Below are 22,723 nucleotides of genomic sequence, written 5' to 3' on the forward strand. Positions count from 1 at the left end.
ACTGCATTTACAAGTCTAGATGTAATTCCATCTCGTTGATGCTACTTTTGGATGTTTTTATACTCACAAATGTTTTAAACTTTTGTGACGTTTTGGAGATGCTGAGAAAAATCAGCTAAACATGAGAGTGCTTTAAAGAAATGCGACATTGTGGAATGGAAGAAGTGGTTTGTTGTAAAATTAAATTTAGAATTTGGCTGTAGCAATGAACAAATAAAGCTTGAGCATATTTTTCTTGAACTTTAGTTTTCAATCCATTCATCTTTCCCTCTATTATTGATGCACTATCATCTGTCTGTGCAATTAACTTACTACTGATGTTCTATTACCCTACAACATTTTTTACGTACTGGAACAAATCAGTAGCAGTTTTTCGTGAGCTGATATTGGTAAACCTATATATCTCTCTTGAGCATCCTCAATCGATATATCTCGAAACAGTAGACAATTGAGTCTTGATTGGAACAGCCGCTTGTTTTACCAATAATAATTGACACAAAAGTGATTCATGCATTTCAGACTTTATATTATTTATCATAACCCTACTAACTGCCGATATCAAAACATTCTGAATTAAATACATGGAACACCGTAGAGCTCCCAAGATGATTGGCCAGTAAGTTGTCAAATTCACTTAAAGATTTTAAATATTCAATACAATTACCCTGATTATCAGATTTTTTATTCTCATTATGACCCTGAAAAGCCAATTCTTGTTTGCAAGAAAACAGACTGCATTAATTAAACGCAACAAAACTTCCCGATTTTTTTTTTTCACAACAGCATTATCATAGGCAATATGCAGAGCTTGTTCTTTATCTAACTGTAAATCAATTCTTGTATTTCCAAAATTTGCGTCATTCGTGCAACTGTAAATATGAGCCTTCGATTTATCATGTTTCTGGCCAGCACTGCGAAGGGAATTCAAATTAGGAGACCCTTCCTTCGACCAGACATTAGCTTCATTACTGAATAACAAACATGGCCAACAAAGTAATTTAGACAACTTAGAGCTACCACACAACCAATTAAACTTTATTATACGCAGATAGTATAAAATGACGTGATGTCTAAATATACTCAGGCATCACTTACCATCGTTAGGTACATTTAACTCAGGAGTTGGTCTTGCCATTTTCACAATTTCTAGTTTATCTTTGTACGAACGACGGTTAAAAGACATATCTATTAAACTTTCTATAATACAGTAATTAATAGAAATCCCTTCTGAAGCTTCCTTTGCCATTCTTTCCCCCACAATGACACAAAACAAATTAATATTTTATTAACCTAATTTCAGTTTTTACACTTAAACAAAACACAAACTAAAATTCAGTCGCCTCCTCTGACGCTACTTTACACCCCTTTTTATTTATATTTAGTTTTGATTCATCTGTTTGCTACACTCATTTTTTTTTTTTTTTTTATTTTGTTACTTCAAAATTATTTTCACCGTCTTTCACTCGTTTTTAAGCTTGCTTCTATAACCACTCTGCTGCACGACAAAACTAAAAACAGACACACATTTTGTTTCTTTAATTTACTTTCTTTCAGTCTCCCGCAAGAGGTAACTAACTCCAGTACACCACTTACCACCGTCTCGATTTCGGAGAAAATGAGACGCTCCCGAAGTGGCTCTGTCACGACTTTAAAATGCACCAACTTTCATGTTTATTGGTGACTATTATTATTATTATTATTATTATTATTGGGGTTCAGATTCTACGTTATTATACAGTCTTCAAAATAAGAGAGAGCCTTACAACACACTTTCCTTTTATAAAGTAGATAAATATGTTTTGCTCCTCACTACAAAGACTTATTAGTTATTACGGGAAAACTATTGCAAATTTCTACCTTCATTTGCTGCATGAAGTATCCCTACATTTTGCTTTGGATAAGTTGTAGCCCTACTCACTAGAGTAAATGGAATGGGGGAGCAGGCGCGCACCCAGAAAGTTTCCTTGGGAGGTGTCCAAGCTGGGGGGAAGATCCAATACTACAAGCCATTACGTCTATGTAGTACTGAAAGGGTATTACTCTGCACATGAAAAAATGATAAGTAATTGTAAACGACTTCCACCTATATTTTCAAGAAAAAATGATAGAACTAGATTTATTTTTATAAGAGAAAGAGTAGAGATGAAGTGTAAGATCAAATTTTCATGCTACATGAATCATTTCCCTGTTAAACAAAGTATAGTTTTATTGAGAAATTCTACAAATGTATGTTGAGTTAGGAAGATTTTTCTTTTTGGGAAGGGAGAGTCCGGACCCCCGTGGGTGCAAGTAATAAAGAACGCTGAAATAGGCGATCGGCAACAAAGGAGCCTCAGTCTGTAAGAGCCTTCCCACCGTATCACAAATAATGAAACAAGTAATTATAACTATGCCGACTAACTAACTAACTAAACTAACTCTATGGCCTATGGAACCCGGAGGTTCAATGCCGCGTTCACAAAAGCTCTCCACTGACTTTTATCCTTAGCTAACTGCATCCAGTTTCTACTTTGTATTAGAATCTCTGCGAGATATCATCTTAATATTGTCCTCCCACCTGCGCCTAGGTCTCCCTAATGGCCGTTTTCCGATTGGTCTTCCAGTCAAGACTTTGAAAGCGTTTCTACTTTCTTCCATCCTAGCTACATGACCTGCCCACCTAAGCCTCCTAGACTTGACGACCCTAAGAATGTTGGGTAAACCATATAAATTATGTAGTTCCTCGTTATGAAGTTTCCGCCATTTCCCATTCCCGTTCCTCTTGGGTCCGAATATTCGTCTCAGGATCCTGTTCTCAAATACTTTCAGTCTATGTTCTTCCCTCAGAGTAAGTGACCATGTTTCGCAGCCATACAGAACAGGCATGATTATCGTTTTGTATATTTTAAGCTTCAAATTCCTCGACAGAATTCGCGACGACAAGAGATTTTGAACCGAATAGTAACACGAATTCCCTGCTTTTAGTCGACATTTAATTTCTCCGTGAATATGATTTTCGTCTGTTAATATTGATCCTAGATATTTGAAACTATCCACTTTATCAAAAGTATTATTTAATATTTTAACGCATCCATAATTTGCTGTATTCCGGTCCCGACGCACTTCCATGTATTTAGTTTTCTCTCCATTTACTTCTAAACCCATGTCCCTACAAGCGTTTAATAAGATCTCTGCATTTCTTTCTATTGTTCTCTTATCATCACCTATTAAATTTACAACATCAGCATATGCCATAATAATTATGCCGACTTTAGCAAAATACTGTAAAACACAAAATTTGCATTGCGTTGACGCAAACTGCTACGGAACGAAGCTCAAGATGTCCAAGACAATTCCCAGAGGCTCCTAAAGTGCGCTGTCATCACTCGTATAACTTCCCTTTACTCTCCGCTCACGGCAAGAAACCGATTACTCTAGAGGCAACTGGTGTTTCCTGGTAGCCCGTTCGTACGTTATGAGTGGAGGTGGACCGAAGAAGAATGTGCTGATAACTACACGATTCTTGCTGCTGTAGAGTTTGAAGAGAAGCGATTTCTGCTGCGTTGCCATAACGAAGATCTCTTAAGGAAGCGAAACAGGTTGCGTACAACGAAGTTAGTGGATGTTTCCAAGTACACAAAGTTTTCAGAAACTTGTATCATTGAAAGAAGATACTAAAGTATAAAATTATCAATATAAATTAGTTTGTATTATAATAACTTTATTTTCTAATATTCTAGGGATACCGCCGGTAGGCCACAAAATACACCACTGAATCTAGCCAAAGCATAGCCTAGTTAGGCAAGTGAAATGTACATATTAATTTATTCAGATTTAGCGAATTCGAGCGTAATGCATATGACTATGCTAATTAACATACAGACGTATACAGGAATCGAGTTCACATTTATCTTATCATAAATTTGACCACATCCAAGCTTTACAAAAATTTGCGTTCCGAATAAGAAGTCGAATAACTATACACTATTTGCTGCTGGAATCTCGAAGTACAGCTACTGTACAAGTGTTATGATTTGGGAATGTTTTATTTTTAACAGAGATGATATAACCCACATTTGTCATGGTGCTGTTAATGCTCAAACATACACATGTTTTTTTTTTTTTTTTTTTTTTTTTTTTTTTTTTTTTTTTTTTTTACAGCTGGGAAAACTTGGAATTCACTATCCCTTGACATACATCTATGACTGTGGGCATGTTCACACATGCGGATTCTCCACAAATCACTTTGAAATTTTTTTTGTCTAATCTGAAACTTCTCTACTGGCACGGGATTTTCTTTTTTCTTTTCTTTTTTTTAACACACTACAGAACCATTCAAAACCTACTTTATTCACTTGTACACTAGCATTGTTCGAAATACTGGGACACTTTTTCATTATCATTTTCGCACCACAAGTTCATTAAGTTGTCTGGATTTTTTATCTCAGTTGCTTGTGTTCTCCGATAGGAAAATGTTCAGCTACTTTTCGCGCACCACAGTTTTCTTTCTTCGAAAATTCAATGACTTTGGCTTTTTCTTTCAACGTTAGCGCTTTTCGTGGCATTTTGAAAGCTCACAACTGAATATACCTTATTGCTTATTCGATGCAGAATGACTGAACGATTTATTTCTACAAATAGAGGCAGCGAGATAATATGCGTACCAGCGGGCAAAACTACTGAGCTTGTCTTATGCTTGATTAGAGATTCCAGAGGACAGTAGAATGACGGTCATCCCAAAGGCGGGCAACTGTCCATCACTTTTCTTTCTAAAACAGTTTGGGTGGGAGTGGAATGCAAGCAAAGGATGTGAGAGTGTTATTAAACAGAGACGCTTCGTCTGGGTTGCTGAGCAGCCAGTCGAGGCAGCAAAATGTTATCACTATGTTTCTTTGGTGACACATGTATGAATTACTGAAAATGTACTTTTCAACTTGTTTGTAAAGAAAGTTTCCGTAATACGGAGGTAAATAATACCCATAAAAGACAGGAAAGACTGTCTGTGTCCGTAATAGAGAGGTTTGTCAATATGAATTTTCCTATTACAGTGCTTGGAGATTACAAAATATGTCCGTTACGGGAGGTGTCCGTTAGTAGAGGTTTCACTATAGTATTTACTGTTCTGTTAGGTGGTAGAGCAGTTTACGGCTGAATCTAGTCTCATAGATGAAAACATGCTTTCGCTCTCTTTAAATCTTTTCCATTCATAAAAAATCCAGTGTACAGTGCTCACTCCTGATGCAAAAAGTTTCTGGCTCGATCCACTCATGCAAGTTTTTGACAAGAAGTTTGTGTGTCTAATTTTTGTCGGGTTTGTCATGTTTTCTCCAAATCAATTTCCATCAATTACTTGAGAACTCTCTTGTGGCTATATGGTTAGCATTCGCGCCTTTGGCGCAGGAGACCCAGGTTTGCTCGATTCATGGCTGGGAGCTCAGGTGGTTTGGATCGCATGTTAAGCTGTAAGTTCACGTCTCAAATAGCCTCGTTGCTGAAACAATAATCTCCAAACCAAACGACTAACCAATCCAGCAACTGATTTTCTCTCATACTCGTCTTCTATACTACTCTTACTACCACAAAAAGAAATAATAACAACAATACATAATTATGAACAGGACTCTTGGTCCAGAAAACGAAAAAAATAGCCCGAGGAAGCAATCAAAAATTTCGGGTTTCCCACTGCAAATATGACTTCCTTGTACACGGCACAGGCTACATTCTTTCCCTTTTGGACTCTTCAATTCGTTTACGTGACTGTATCCAAATTTATCTCTGGTTCCATCTAAAATGAATGTTTTTACTGTAATTTGACTGTGTGAAGGATGTCACTAGTGAATAACTAGAAGAAAAACCAGACATCTAATGAGGAAAAAATAACAACATCGTAAGTATAAATGTACAAATTCATACTTTAATAGGAAAATAGTTGTACATTCTCGCAGTAATACGAAATTACGTAACAACTGTCTTCAAAGGACGCTGACACAATGTCGGTAGAACAGAATACGTGTAGTGAGTCCAAAGCTGATATTAAAAATACCATTCGACATTCACCTGATGCGAGTGGAAGTCAACCCCGAAGAAATAACAAACAAACAATCAATCAAGACAATGTGCCACACTATTTCATGTATACCTAGGCATAACAGTCAACAAATGCTTACCACTCAAACGTAACAACTAAGATAAAACAAAGACAATGAGAAACAATCAACAAAGCTTTGTCACTCAAACATAAAAACTCAGATAAAACAAAGACAATGAGCCACACTCAACAAATGTTTACCACTCAAACATAACTTAGATACAAGAAACATTAAACAAAGAAACATTTGTAGAAGAAAATAGGTTTAATAAAACATACGTTTCTTAGTTGTTAACTTAGTTGTACACATATAACAAGTAATTCTTTGGCTGCGGCTGCTTCAAATCCAAAATAAGATGTACAATTTAAAACCATGTATATTGTTTGTTTGTGACAGTCACTGCGTTGGAACGATTCATTGCTTTCATACACACCAGATTAGCTGCACTCAGTTTCTTGCTAGAACATATATCGCAGCAATAAGGCCCCCAACATTCACACTTGTCCTTTTGGTTAACCTCCATAACTTTCTTGTTTCCCTGAGTCCCTGAAAAAATATAAATAACCATTTAATACATTTGTTAGAGGAATGGCGCTACATTTTATAATACATGCTCAAAGACCTATTGTAGCTGTCAACTAATTCAACTCAAAATTGTCAAAAGAAGTCATCTTTAAAAGAACACAAGAAAATCTTAAAAAAAAATGTATAGGATGAAGTTCAAAACGATCAGCGTCTCGGTAATTGTTTAAATTTTTAAACATAGCCTTCCTCATCCACCTAGTCAACGATGATACAACACTTTTATGTCACTGCAACTGCAAAAGTCTGATTTCTCGAAGCCTATAAAAGGTTCTTCCACTGACGCTTCAACAACTTCTGATGAAGATCGGTGTAGTGTTGTAAAATTTCCGGAAATTTTGAACCTGTTGGTAAAAAAAAGTTTTTCCGGAAAAATTGGGAAAATAACATAAACCTTTGTATTAGGTTGATTTTACTAGTAATGGAACCGTTTTGTGAAAAATGTAGGCTGAGAAATTTTAATATTGCGAATATTTAAAAAAGAAGCATTCGAAAATAAAATTATTGTAATTATTCTTGAAAATTAAGAATTTGCACTTATTTCCTTTATGTGCTTTTTAGTCGTTTATTGGTGGTTGTGCATTAATTACAGAAGTTTAACAGTTGCATACACATCTACCATCATGAAGTATTTCTATTGCAACAAATAGGGCTCTTGAATTAAACTGAGTTCTTAATGTGCTCTTTGATCTGTTGAAATTTTGCTAATTTTAACCAAATTACTTCTTAAAAGAGAGAGCAGTAGGCAGATTTCACTAATACTCATGTACTAAAATATATAATTACTATTATTTAATATTCTAATATAGAATTTTATATGAACTTTATGTACAAAATTTTATATGTAGACAAATACCTGTTTTCTAGTGTGAAAAATTATATAAAAATAAAAGGGACTATATTTGTAACTGAACAACTGTTGAATCACCAGACCGATCTCGATAAAATTTTCAACATAGATGAGGTTCGGCCCTGGGATGGTTTTTATTATTTCACTTTGAAGGTGCAACTTGAAGGAAGGAAGGGGGATATATATTGAAAATGGCCGATATTGGTGTCGAATCCGTAGTTTTCGCGCTTGCTGAGATGAACAGTGACACTTCCGATGCCGCTTAAATCCAAATTCAGCGCTGCAACTTACGGGAGGAGGAAGGGGAGATATATAAAAATGATTGAAAATAACCGATATCAGTGTCGAATCCCTAGTTTTCGGGATCGCTGAGGTGAACAGCAACGACACTGTCGATGCCGTTTAAATCCAATTTATCCTCGGAAATTTGGGGGAGGGGAGATGTATAAAAATGATGGAAAATGATCGATATTAGTGTCGAATCCATACCTTTCGAGGCCACCGAGATGAAACAGTGATATTTTCGATGCCGTTTAAATCCAAATTCAGTCCCCATTAGTACTCTTAAATTGGGAGAGTGACATGTAAAAATAATTGAAAATGACCGATACTAGTGTCGAATTCATAGTTTTTGGGGTCCCAGTTCATTGGTGACAGTTTTGGTGCTCTTTATGTTCAAAATGAAACGTATTCTCCCAGTGCTTTGGGTATTTTGCTAGTCTTTAATAACAACGAACGGAAGTTTCACATGTTAAATTCTTTAATATAAATATTTCTCGCTGCTCAAATTCACGCACTTGTGCGTGTATGTTTGTATCTGTAAATAACATCATCTCTCTTTTTTCAGTTGTTCGAAAAATGTAAATATAATAATGAGGGATTTTTACCAGAAATTAGAGAACTAAAAAGTAAAATTAAAACCTGTTGCTTTAAGTATTTTTCCTGCTAACGAAATACATTGTATATATGCTGCATACACGTTACAGCAAATAAGATTACCATGAGGCGAAGAAATAGTTTTTAAATTATACTTTCCGGTTTTCGCCAATATTTCTGTACAGAAGATTTTTCTAATGGGTTCAAAATTTCCGGAAATTTCACACAGCACAAGGTAGGTACGTATCACTATGAAATATATATATGATTTTAACATACCGTATTAACTAAACTGATTCTAGCCCCGTTATTTTAACACTTCCCTGCCATAAAGCGGGAACTTCATAAGATTACTTAAGATAATTTAAATGCGTCTATATTAATTACTCTTGATAGGATTATATTTTATTATCTTTTGTAGGCATAACTCCATTCTATCACGTGTAACAAAAGCCGCCACTGAATCTGAGTTGGAAGAAAATCGTCAGGACGTCTTTTATTACAAAGGCAGAAGCAATTAAAAAGTATAACTTATATTGTAAAACATCGATAGAAAGAAAGAAAATTGTTGTAACATTCTTTTAAATTTTTTAAAAAAAGAAGTAAAGATCTTGACGATTAAAAAGAAAAAGGTAGTAAATTGTAATAGTATTTCCAGACGGAAACACTGATTTCTCCCTTCCTCCGGGCGAAGCGGACTCCCGGCCGGTGAGTTACGCTCGGCATTGCCACGGTGTGAAGATGTCTGTTTGAGGCTAGTGTGAACAAGAGGAAACGTGGATTCGCTACACGACCACGAGTTTGTTCGATCGGTGTATTAGTAATTTCGTGTGATTTTTGCATGGTTCGTTTAAAGGAGACAAAGTTTAACAATTATTAATAACGATTATATCTGGAAGTATATAAAAAAAAAAGAGTGAACCGAAACACTCTCGTAAATGTTGAAAAGTGGGGCCGTGAAAATCAAGGGATTGTTTTAATTCCCAGTGCAAATATTCGATCCTGGTATTAAAAAGGAAAGAATTGAAAGTGAATGATTTGTTGGTTAACTACATAAATTACCAGATCGTTGTTTTGCAGAAAGATTCGATGTAAAATCGAATACTCCACTTTGTTTCGTCTACTTGGATACGTTATTAGATTCTTTTTTGAGAGGATAGTATCTTACGTGTTTCCTTTCGTTATTTGTGGTGTATGGAGTGGGTTGAGTAAGCCAAATTGAAGGTCGATTTCCATCCAGAGGAGAAGGACGGCGAGATACAGTTGGTAAAGAAAGGTATTAGACCATTATTGAGAGGTAAGAACTATTTCAATTTTTGTACTTCCTTGTGACCCTTGTTAAATGTTAGGGATATGTTTTCCACAGTTTTGTTGGTTGTCTCATAGTGTTCTTCCTTTGATTAGGATTTTTCTGTTTTTCGATAAATACGAAGTTGCCCGGTCCGTTATCGAATTCAATTGCCGTTTTTTGACTAAAAATCTCAGCTCGATCCTTGTTAATAACATTTTCAGCAGTCGAAGAAGGAGAAACATTCTATTGTTGCCTGGAAATATTACGTTTTGTATTAGAAAGAGAGTAATTGATAATTAAAATTAATATTAATAAATTGACGGGATCAATCCCAGTGCCATTTGATATAAGTGTGTGGCGTGACCACTCGTATATTTTGTCTCTTAACTATACAATTCTGATTTGATTTACAATTTTTCCAAAAAAGAAAGAAATATAATTACCTAAAACATAAGGTTAGGTGGAGGTTTGCCCTCCCCCCCAGAATTTGTGAAACAGTAACGATTGACAGTTGCTTGTATCAGATTGTCACTAGATAGCTTTGATAATTGTTAAGAATTGATATATATACGTAAATAAAATAAAAGATATTAAATTTCTTATTGGATTTATTGTTGGTTAACGTCGCATTCAAATACGCCACTTCATATATAATTATTATTCGTTGGAATTATTGTTGGTTAACGTCGCATTCAAATACGACATTTCACACATATATTTATTTTTCATTCTAACAGTATATTTATTGTTATCTACTTTTTTGGAATTTAATAAAAACAATAAAACAAGGATTTTGGTGTGATTATTTCCAGATTTTGTGTATGTATGTTTGTGTTATATTATTGCAGTCGAATTTTGTACGGTATTTTCTACTGAAGGTTGGAGGAAAAAAACACTGATTGAACCAATAAAAGGTAAGGGTTGTTGGGGGGGATTGAGCTGAGATCTCGCATACAAGAAGCTTCAGATGTCCCGCACCCAAAGCGCCCGATTGATGAAGGATGGTTTACATTAAAAAAAAAAAAAAAAAAAAAAAAAAAAAAAAAAAAAAAAAAAAAAAAAACTGACCGGATTCTTTACGGGCGCGTTATACACGGCGCTAACTTTAAAGGAGTGGTGCACATATGTTTGTTGCCACAAATTTTCCCTGTTCTAATACAAGAAACATAAGCACTCAATGATCTTAACTGTAAAATAGTAAATATAAAATAGTTTTCCTTTTAAAAGCAAAATGTAGTAAAATATTCAAAAATTTCAAATTTTCCTAAGTTTTCCGCTTTTTTCCAAGCTCGGGGAAAAAACGGTAAAAAACTTTTTTTTTAAACCCAAAATTTCTGTTTTTTTCTCCAGCCTTCACAACAGTAGATCGGTGTTCATCAACGACGTTTTCAATGTCAGAAAGAATGGGAAATTGGATTGAGCCAAATAAGGTGAATAAGGTAATTCCCAAATTCACGCGAATAAAGTGAATGATATATCAGTTCATTAATTACCATCAATGAGTCGACGAACTTACAGTGCCAAGTATTAACTGCATGGATATCTTTCATAAGCCCATTCGTACGTATTATTTTCCTTTACGTGGTCTATAAGGTTAGTTGGATATGTGGGTCAGATAATAGGATACATTTGACACCACAAAAACTTTCTGGACCTTGACCTTCTTTGCAGTTCGATTTTTTTTTTTATTATTATTATTATTGTTTTGACCACTCTGTCTTGGTGTTATATAATGCATTCATACTTAAACGATGCATAAAATCAATTGGGGAAATCAGGAAAGGAATTCAGTCCCAAGCCCGGGTAAACTGTGAGGTCAGGGAGGTTATCCGGTCTAAAGAAGAAACATGCCACACTATTATGGAAAAAAGGGTATCATAAGGGAAAAATTAAGGCTAGGATGTTCCCTAGAAACGATGAGCAGTAATATCGCCCGAAAATCGCGATATGTGGCACCATGGGCAAGGGCTACCAAACCATGGACGGGTTCGGTTAAAGTCAGTCCAGAAAGAGAAGCAAAGAGCAAGGGAATCAGTGCAAGGACTGGAACAGGCAATATAGGTACTTTGAATGGAAATAGCAGGGAGACTGTGGACCTGAAGAAAGAAGAAAAGTGGAGATCTTAAGAGACACGACGAAAAGAGAATAAAGCAAGAGATCGGCGAAAGTGGAGCAAATGGAATAAGGAAGAATAAAGTTGGAATTGCAGTGGCAAAGAAGTTAAAGAATATAGTGTGTGAAACAAAAAGAAAGCGTGGTAGGAACATGAGCGTCAAGCTGGAGTTAGGAGGTAATTTGGTGACCATATTATGACCCTATGCTCAAGTAGAAAGCAAGGAAAAAGAAAAATACAGTTTTTGATCAGATCTGGACCAAATGATGACGAATGTGCCTAAAAATGAAAGGTTCATTGCTGGAAGTCACCTAAATGGACATATAGGAAAGAGGGAAGGAGAGGAACAAAGAGTAATACGAAAGTGGAACTTTGGAGAAACGAATACAGAAGGTGAAAGGATAATAGGTCACGTAATTGCATTCGATGTGGCTATAGTTAACACCGATCTCGAAACAGTTAGCTTTTAACTTACAAGAGTAGGAGCCGATACAGCCAAATTGACTATATTTTGTGACGCAGGAAACACCTAAGAAAAGTGAACGACAGCAAGGCCATAAACAGAGAAAGTGTGGCTCCACAGCATAGATTGATTATAGGTTGTGATATAATAGTGGACAAATACGCGAATGACAGAAAAAAAAAAAAAAAAAAACAGAACGGAAAGGCTAAAAGAAGTCGACTCAAGGAACGAGTCCAAGGAAAAGCTTCTTCAAAACATAAAATTAGCACAAAGCGAATAAAAATGGTGAAAGTTGAACAGTTGTACCGTGAAGAAAGGTGGAGAAGTAGTGCTGGGCAAACATCCCCGACCACTACAAAGGAAGGAGACTTGGTGGTTTACAAGGAAGTGCAAGTGGCAATAACGTATAACAGAGAGAGAGAGAGAAAAAAAGATAAGATAAGATGTCTCGTACCATGAAGACAAGATGGCATACAAGCTAGCAAATAAGGCGGCCAAAAAAGCTGCGGCAGAAAATAACAGTTATGTAGAGCTGGAAAAGAAAGACGGATAGACACGAATAGTAGGAATAGCTAAGCATGTAGGACATCACATCAACCAAGCAGTAAAACATGACAAGAGTAAAGTGCTGCAGGACTAGACACTGGTCCAAGACGGGTGGAGCGACTATGTTAAGAAGCTATTAAATGAGAGCCAGAGAGAAATATATGAGGATGGAGTGGCAACAGAGACAGATGGAACAACTAAACAGCATAGAAGTGGGAAACGCAATTAGAAAAATTAAACGCGAGAAAGCAGTGGGTGCTGATCAAACCCCCGTAGAGGTATGGAGAAGCTTCACCAAGAAAGGAATAGATATCTTATTGGATCTTATAAAAAAAGGCTATGGAAGCAAAAGAAGATATCGGATGAATGGAGGAAGAGTATACTAGCACCAATTTATAAAGGTAAAGTTGATGTGCAAGACTTTGGAAGTTACAGGTGCATAAATTACTTTTTCCCATGAAGATCTGGGAAAGAATAGTGAAGAAAGAATATGCCATGAGACGACTGTTGCAGAGGAACAGTTTAGTTTCACGCTAGGAAGAGGCACAACTGACGCGATCTTTGCGCTGAGGCACTTAATGAAACGACATAGGGAAATGCAAGCGGAGTTGCACCTTGTTTAACATAGACTTGGAAAAGACGTAAGACAGAATGTCCTGGTAAGAACTATGGCGATGTATTGAGAGAGGAGGTGATTTGTAAAAACTATGTCCGGCTGGTAAGGGACAATATACGGGGGAAAGAGAGACCCAAATGAAGAGTAGTGTGGGTATGACAGGAGATTTCTCTGTGGAAGTTGATCTGCATTAGGGATCAGCTCTCAGCCAATATTTGTTGAACTTAGTAATGGATGTGTTGGCGATGGAGTAAAAAAGTAGAACGCCATTGAGTATGCTGTTCGCGAATGATTATATTATATACGAAAGATCCAAAGATAAGGCAGAGAACTTGAAGAATTTGGAAGAGAGAAGCATAAGGATAAGGAGACCAAAACACGACTGTCAACAAAGAAGTCGGAAGGTTCCTACGGCTACAAGAAGAGGAGCTCCTATCTGCCTCGAAATTTAAGTATCTTGCATCGTATCTCAACGAGGCTGGTGGATTACATATAGAAAGCAAACACAAAATACAATATGGCTCGCTAAACTGGAGAAGGATGAGCGAGGTGCTGTGTGATAAGTAAATAACTTGCATGTCAAAATGCCGTATATAAAATACGGTAGTAAGACCGGCAAGGTGTACACTAAAAAAAGAAAAAAAACTAGGCAATCACAAGGGCTTAGGAAGAAAATGGTGACAACATGAGAAATGGGCCACAAATGATTGGAAGTGGCAATAATGTGATCCAATAAGTAATATTTTTCCTTTCTTTCACAGGATTCACACTGAAATTCCAGCATTAATTCACTTGAGTTTCTGTGACTAAGTAAATTGACCCTGACACGTGACACTACCATTTATGGTCAAGTTTGTGTGTGTGAAAAAAAAAAAAAGAAAAGAAAAAACAACTCATAGCTGCGCAACGCTCTTCTTACTTCTTAGATACATTATAAAACTTACTGTAATCTACTTTCTTACCGTAAATGATCGTTATGAGTCAAACTGTGTATTTGGAACACAATCAAACACTAGTATCAAACAATATTATCCCTTTAATATCTCAGCATTCTGAATATACGGTACTCTTAAAACTAAACAAGCAAACATATATATCAGAATTTACCCTACTTTTTTTTTTTTTTTTTTTTTGTCTTGTAACATTTAAATTTTTGGATTCACTTTGTTCTTCACTTTTCAAGGCTTGAAATTTTAACACCTTCGGGCTCACCAAGCTTTTTATTTTTTTAATTTCTTTAGATAATTTTATTTTTATGACTACTTTTTTCTTTCTTTCTTTCTTTTTGAATCTCTCTTGAATGTTCTAAGTGCTCTTCATATCTTCTGCAGACAGCTATCTATATATATAACCTTCTTCTGTGAAATATAGCAGTTTCCCTGGCTTCTTTCGACATATTTCGAAGCATTCCCTGACTTTTAAGGTCAATTTCCCCATATTAGCAGCAAGCTGAGCTTATATATATGACGGACTCTTCAAGAGGCACATACTCCGGACTCGCTACTTCTTACAGTTCAACATGGCAGCGATTCTTTGATGGTGTGCGTCACAATTCCATGATATTCAATTTGTCCTATTTATTACTCTAAAAGGCCGCATTACTACCGGTGACCACGTGGACATTTTTAGGTGGCCAGGTGGACCCTATGTTACAAATGTTATTCCCAAAAAACACCACCATTTTCCAAGATGACGATGGGTCAATCCAAATAACCTGACCTGTTTAAGGAACATCAGGGCGAACTTCAGCACCTTCCATCGCCTGCTCAAATCCCTCGACTTAAATATTATTGAACATCTACGGCCAGTTTATAGGAGCAAGGCGGCGTAGAGTTTCTTCTAAATAATCGCAGACGCAACTCAGTGCTGCGTCTCATGGAGAGTGGTCCAATATCTCCCCCTAAACAATTTATGTGCCATAATTCCACTACGAATACAGGGATGCACTATGCCAATGATGGCTCAACACTGAATTAATAAAGTAAATTACATTTCGTTAGGTATTTCCACTACTTTGGTAACTATCTGTGTATATATATATATAAGTTCCGTTTGTTCCTCCGTCAATAACTGATGATTTTTGTAAAATGTGCTTTCCGGCAATTTTCCCATAACTTATACCTATGCGTGCCCATGAGTCTCACGGTAACATACAAGAATAACTAATGGCCTATGGAACCCGGAGGTTCAATACCGCGTTCACAAAAGCTCTCCACTGGCTCCTATCCTTAGCCAATTGGATCCAGTTTCTATTTTGCATTCTTATTTCTGCGAGATCCATCTTAATATTGTCTTCCCATCTGCACCAATGTCTTCCTAATGGTCGTTATCCGATTGGTCTTCCAGTTAATTTTGAAAGCGTTCCTTCTTTCTTCCATCCTGGCTACAGGACCTGCCCCTGAGCCTCCTAGACTTGATGACCCTAACAATGTTCGGTAAACCATATAAAGTTTACCGCCATTCCCCATTTCCGTCCGAATATTCGTCTCAGGATTCAGAACAAACACGAATTTTGTTTTATTTTGAGGAGATTACAAAAAGTTCCTGAAAAATACTCACGTTATTGAAGCTCTTCAAATCTTGTGTTAAGAAAACACCTCGTCCTCCTTCACGTCTTGTCACTCTTCCTGCTTCCCTCAATACATTTAAGTACAACTTCGGGTTATTCCTCTTGCGCCCCGATCTTTTACCAAAAGGCTACACAAAAGACAGAAGACAAAACTATTAGAAGAAAGAAAAAAAATACATAGTTCTTATAAAGAACAACTTAATGTTCATGCATAAATGCCAGGCAGTTTAACTGAAACCAGGTCATGAATTATCGGGGCCGCGGTGGCTAAATAGTAGTGTTCACCTCTGGTGCATGGGGTCCTAGGTTCGATCCAAGCACGTGCCAAGTGAACTTTGTGGTGGACAAGCACCGTGTGCTTGGGTTTTCTCGAGGTTCTCCTGTTTCCTCCAACTTTCTTCATTTCACGATTTCATTCATTTATAATCATCACCATTTCCTTTAGCCTAACCGGCATAACCATGGGACGTAAAACTTAAACATTTCATTTCATGAATTATTGCGCGACAATATACGGGGCAATTCATGTAATGTTTTACTAATATACTTCAACAAGACTCCTTGATGATTGCCAACAATAACCGTTTGTATATGGTTTGTTTCACGGAATCATTACAGATCGCAAACATTATTAACAATATCTGTCCATAAACAAAATATAATTCAGAGGGTCGCAGTGGCTAAGTGGTAGAGCGTCCACCTCCGGTGCATGGGGTCCCTGGTTTGATCCCAGCTTGCCAAGTGGACAATGTGGTGGACAAGCACCTTATGCGTGGGTTTTCTCGGGGTTCTCATTTCCTCCTACTTTCTTTATTCTACCGTTTCCTTCATTTATCATCATCACCATCTCCTTTAGCCTAGTCTGCATACGTGGAACGTAAAATTCAACGATTTCAAGAAGAAATAATCCAACTTCTAAGTGCGAAATGCTGTTAACCCACAGATGTGTTCAGACAGATGAAAAAAGATGGTGAAGGATGAATATTCAATAGTACCGTCAGCAAACGGAGGAAATGTTTCGTAAAGGGCGTCAGGAAACAATACACAAGCTCCATCCAGGCCAAGCACATGTAGCTACAATAGCGAATATCTGTTTGGCCGGGACGTACTGATAAAAGTAGCATTCGATCCTTCCTGGTAGAATTCAATTTGAATATTGGCAATCTCATATGACAGTGAAGAAACTTGGATATCACAATGTGTGACCCAAGTGGGTTTCCCGAATGCTCACAGAAGAATCCAAACTGCAATTGGTTCATTTGAGTACTTGACTCATTAGTTGTTATAGTAGGGGAGCGAACGAGAGGTAATTTTTCTTACGGAAATGTTTGCAGAAGTTTAAAGCAGGTATAATCACTTTGAACAAAGTGGAAAATCATCCAACATGCGGTAATCATTCGTTGCCACGTCCGAAGAAGTTCAAATCATAAACATTTACAGCAAGTCATTCTTATCGTGTTTTTTAATGTCGTTGTTTAGTATTGCTGGAGATCAAAGACCGAGAGGAAACTATCAACGCAGTACATTACCGTAAAACTCTAAACAAAATCAAACATAGTGCTATGCTGACGTCAAGTGTCACTGTTAGCACGATAATCTTCGATCACATGTAACCTGCAAAGTGATGTGTTGGCACGATTCAAGTGGAATGTGTTGAAGCACCCACGCTATAACTCGGACCTATCGCTTAGTGACTTTCAAGTTTTTGGAGTTCTAAAACGTGATGACGAGGTAAAGACCGCCGTACTCAGTGACAGTGATTGAAAAATCATCATTGTGATCTACTGTTTGCTTTTCATGATCTGAGGTCCATCCAGAGGGAATGATTCGGAAGCTTCAGAGATAATATTCGCCATATTGCATTTTTTTTTAAATAGAAAATTATAGCAGAGTAGGTTTCTTAAGCTGTTGAAGGGATAAATTTACTCTTCATTATTGTAAGATTTTAAGCCCAAGCTGTGGGAATCATCAAAATCATTTAAAAAAATTGAAATCGAATAAATTTACGTAGATTACCCTGCAAATTTTTATGCATACGTTCAAACTTGCAACATGGGGTTGATTTTAGCCCCTTATTATTTATAGATTCTCACTCCAAACAATAGGTTATGTCGGAAGTTTAGAGGAAACCACTTACAGTGTTTCATTAAAAGCGGATAAATTTTACGACAGTTATCGTGGAACAGACGGACACATTAATCAAATTAACGGACCAATCAAGTTAAACGGTAGGGGCTCGCTTCAATTCGTATATATATTAAAAACTAAAGGAGGTGGCCCCGTGTAGCGTAGTCGCTAATGCCTCGTCTTTGGTGCCATCGGTACTGGGTTTGATTCCCGGTAGGGACACTCGGTTGAAAAAGTGTAAAAAGCTTCTTCAGGCCAGCTATCCTGAGTGAGTTTTTTTTGGGTTTTGTTCGTTATCACCAGGTAAACATAGAGATCCCAGGCCATTTCCTTCCTTCCTCAGTCTTTTTCTCCTTCCCTTTCATTGGATAGTGTGATCGCCGAGGGACGTCATCCCTCAAACGTGACGGGCTAAATGGCTTTAGATGTCGAAAACCCAGAAATCTAATTCCTAATCCTAATCAAAACTAAAGGATAACGAATATAGCCTATACTGATAAGCTTTCCTACCAACTTACCAGATCCGTAACAAATACATCGACGCTACTGTCCCGCAAAGGCAGCCTTGCTGAACTCCAAGACAGGACATCCATTAATGGGGTTGGTTTGCTTGTTTCCACTATGTGCTGCATATTAAGTTTTGCCCTTTCCACAGCCACAGATTCTATGTCTCCTGCAAGGTGAAAAGTGCTATGGAATGCCGAGGCTCCCTAGAAAAGATTAAACAAATTAGAAAGGGAATAAATAATCTTCTAATATATAAAGCTACATGAATTACTCACTGACATAAAATCACAGGTATTTCCGATTGATGTGGAAAGCTGAAAGAGCATCCGATCATGGCACTAGTGAAAAGTGCGAACGCTTGGATAAATTACTAATTGCCACTACAGTATGGGGCAAAACAAACAGTACTGAAGTCACATCGTTGACATATATTTATTCATTTGTTGTGCAACATAATGAAACATAAGAAGTGTTATCAAATGGATGTCAACTAAATGTTACTCAACATGTATTGTAAATTTAAGAGGAACCGCGTATGTTTAAAGTGTTGACTATTACGTTGCATACATTCTTCCCAGTGGTCCTGTAGATCGATCATCATGTTAGTGAACATGGGTTGCTGGATCGACAAAACAAATGACCAAATCTTTTTTCTTAACTCCGGTATATTGGTATGGGGTTATCTGTTCGGAAAATTGCTTTCTTCAGCATACCCCATATGTAGACATCCGAAGCCGTGAGGTCAGGGGACTGAGAAGGATATGGAAAATCCGTTCCACGGGAAATCAAGCGATGTCCAAACTCTCGTGGGCAGAAGGGTAAATGACTCACTTGCAGTGTGCACAGTAGCTCCGTCTTGCTACATCCACTGTTATAAACGACAGATTTTTGGTGCGGCAAAAATCACGCAAATCATGAAAGAATGGGTCAATAACTGTCGATTAATGTAGTGGCCAAGGTACGCATGCCTTTCATCACTGAACTATATGCGGCTGATGAAATCTTCATTTTCATATACCATAGCTCCAGAACAATACAGTAGACGTGCATGTTCATCTCCTGCAATAAGATGCTGCCCCACACCGTACAAGCGGAAACAGTGCTCGACAATAAACACCTTTTCCTTTGTTGTGAGTAACATTATCTTCTCGCCAACTTCACACACGTGACGCTCACAGCTCTTACTACATTGCACCTGAGCGCCATCCGTAGGCGAATTTCAGTACTGTTTGTTTTGCCGCATACCGCTTATGTCGTGTGACCAAATGAACGGATAAGTTTAAAAATAGCTGCATTGGATCCTCTGCAGCTATTTTCTGTATCCTCTAATTACTTGTAGTATGAAAAACGCTAATAGAAATTAATCCCAGCGTGGGCAAATTTTATTAGTCAGGATGTTTTCTGACATCTTTATACCTTTACGAGAGAATCAACAGGAAACCTCTTAAAAGTATACTTTTTTATTTTTTAGGAGGCAACAGTGAGGAATGAAATAATTCGCTATGATATTTAAATGGGAGTTTTTTTCTTTTTTGACACCAAATCTTAGTTCTTTTTCTCCTATTGAAACCGGAAGTAGTAAAAAATTAATACTAAAAATAAAACTACATTTTCGGGGAAACGGTGATACAGAGTTCTGTTGCAAAGGGTTTCTAGTTCGACCCAAGGATGTGTGTACATCAGTGTGTATGTGCTTTCTCCGTTTCGTTTCTCTCGTTTCTAGAAATTTTCCCAATGTTGTTTCCTTGCATTTGTTACCTCTCTTCAGCCTAAAATCATAACCGAGGGATGTTAAACTAAATATTTCTATTTATAGGTGTCATGGTAACTTAAAAATTATTTTTCTTTTCGTCGTGTATAGTGATATCAAATTTAAAATGTAATTACACCTCATGTCTACATTTATTTTTCTGAATTAAGTATCTTTCTGAAAGTGACCAAAACTTATTAAAGGAAATGGGATGAATTATCCGAATTTCCCTCGCACCATATTCTCTATAGGAGAGAATTAAGTGAAAATTCAAAGAAAAATTGTGAAACTGAACTGGGGTTCCCGGTTTATCGTGCCCATGCGTTAATCACTATGCTACCTAAACCAGCCACACACTTCTGGCTCCTGTGGTCGGTGCTGTCATTCAGACTACATGCACTGTTCCACAACTTCTCTTTGCATAACTGCGTAACTCAGCGTTTATATTAGTGAACACTTTTCGCGGTTAAATTCAATGTTATTATATACATGAGAAATGAAGGAAATCAATCGATGTTTACCTTACAATATATCCTATACAGTTCGGAATTCAATGAAAATTCAAAAGAACAGAAAAGTGTCATTGGGGAAGAAATTGAATCCAGGGCTCTAGCTTACCGCGCCAGTTCGCTAATCCTACGCTACCCAAGCCTAACCTCGAATTTCCATCGCACTCACACGTAAAACAAAATCGGTTGATTTCTGTCATAATACCAACTTCAATCGTCACAGCAGGTGTTCATTAATAAAGATAATGATTGTCTAAAGCAAAACAGTTGTTGTACAGTCCATATAGTCTGACTGATTAAGCACCGATCTCAGAAGTGAGAAGAGTATGGCTGTTTGGGGAGCGAACTGATTATAGCTCACTGCAGGGTAAAATGAAAACCCAGGTTCGATTCTCGGCTCAGTCACATTTTTGAATTATCTTTAAAAGTCTAAACTAAACTAAACTTCTGGCACAAAACGCCACAGATCTATGACAACTAGATATTCGAAAACTTCAACAAGGGCTAAAATCAGCAATTACTTATTACACTGTCCTACTTTTATGCACTTACCCTTCCCATTGCGGAATGGTTGGTACGTTCACACAGATAAATTAGTCTAGAAAGCAAAAACAAGATTTGTTACTAATAATAATTCTTTGATAATAAAAATCACAAGAGACGATTAAGAAAGATTTTACCTGATTCACTTCCACTGGAAGTAAGGAGTGAAATATACATGTAAAAGTTTCCATTTACTGATAAGTACTAATAACTGCTTCAGTATTATAGTGGTATGTGTAAACATCCAATAGTGGAGGGTGCAGCTGAATCCAGATCTCTGTGAATTCCGATTCGACTACTGATAGACATAAATTACTTAGCATTAGCAATTGTAGTGCTCCTTCAACTAAGTTTTCTACTAACAAGCAACTTCGACATAGCACAAGTCGAACGAGTTTGTATCTCTGTACTAACTGAAAAGTGTTTCAGGACAATTTCATTATTCTCCACTTCGATTCCTATTTTGTGTGTGTATGTGATTAAATATCTAGGATATGAGAAAAAATGAAATGAAATCTTTTTGAGTTTTACGTCCCACGGTTATGCCGGTTAGGCTAAAGGAGACGGTGCTGATGAGTAATGAATGAAATGGTGGAAGGAAGAAAGTGGGAGGAAACGGGAGAACCCCGAGGAAACCCACGCATACAATTTTTGTCCACCAAAAAGTTCACTTGGCGGGGGTTGGGATCGAACCCAGGACCCCAAGCACCAGAGGTGAACGCTCTACCACTGAGCCACCGCGGCCCCCTCTAGGATATGAGATGTAATGCAGTGTAAATGGATTGTATAAACAACGTACCTCTATTGATATAGATCCTACACCGCAGAGACCATCCACTACAATGTCTCCTGGCTGTGGTTGAGCAAGATGGTTCAGGCTGTAACACAGTGTAGCCCTCAGAGTCGTCAGACCAAAGTTAACGATGTTCCTACGATGCAAAGATTGCTTAGTCAACGCTATGCTGACCCACGCTGCTTCTGCGGAAGAGAGAAAACACAGCTGTTCTAATAGTTATTGTGATAACATTATAATAACATCCAGTAAACTAATTTTAATTAAAACTCATTTTTTGAACAGTAATAGCAGAATGAAATTAAAAGCTTAACATTAAGAAGGAGGAATGGATACAGATAGTACGAATTAAGAGCTTCGTATTAACATCAATTATAAGCACTTTTCATTATAAATCGGGTGTTCTAAAAATGGCGCGCACGGACTACAAAGTCAAAATAAAGCGAAAAATATATATTACAGTGAAACCTCCCTTAACGGACACCTCTATAATACGGACAGATTTTTTTTGTCCCGGCAA

At 37.1% G+C, this 22,723-nt stretch overlaps 1 protein-coding gene across 1 annotated transcript in view; it reads right to left on the reverse strand.

The window, feature by feature from the left end:
- Positions 1-5,871: 5,871 nt before the first annotated feature.
- LOC145687869 (tRNA (guanine(6)-N(2))-methyltransferase THUMP3-like) overlaps positions 5,872-22,723 on the reverse strand; it is a 38,002-nt gene continuing 21,150 nt past the window's right edge. Inside the window, exons 4-7 of the mRNA XM_081761375.1 lie at positions 22,210-22,388; positions 18,620-18,811; positions 15,965-16,102; positions 5,872-6,614 (exon numbers count right to left, since the gene is read on the reverse strand). Of these exons, the coding sequence (XP_081617501.1) occupies positions 6,516-6,614; positions 15,965-16,102; positions 18,620-18,811; positions 22,210-22,388 (608 nt within the window). The 3' untranslated portion in view covers positions 5,872-6,515. The remainder of the gene's footprint in view (positions 6,615-15,964; positions 16,103-18,619; positions 18,812-22,209; positions 22,389-22,723) is intronic.

Source organism: Thermobia domestica, chromosome 6, assembly GCF_964235325.1.
Source record: "Thermobia domestica chromosome 6, izTheDome1.hap1.1, whole genome shotgun sequence".
NCBI lineage: Eukaryota > Metazoa > Arthropoda > Insecta > Zygentoma > Lepismatidae > Thermobia > Thermobia domestica.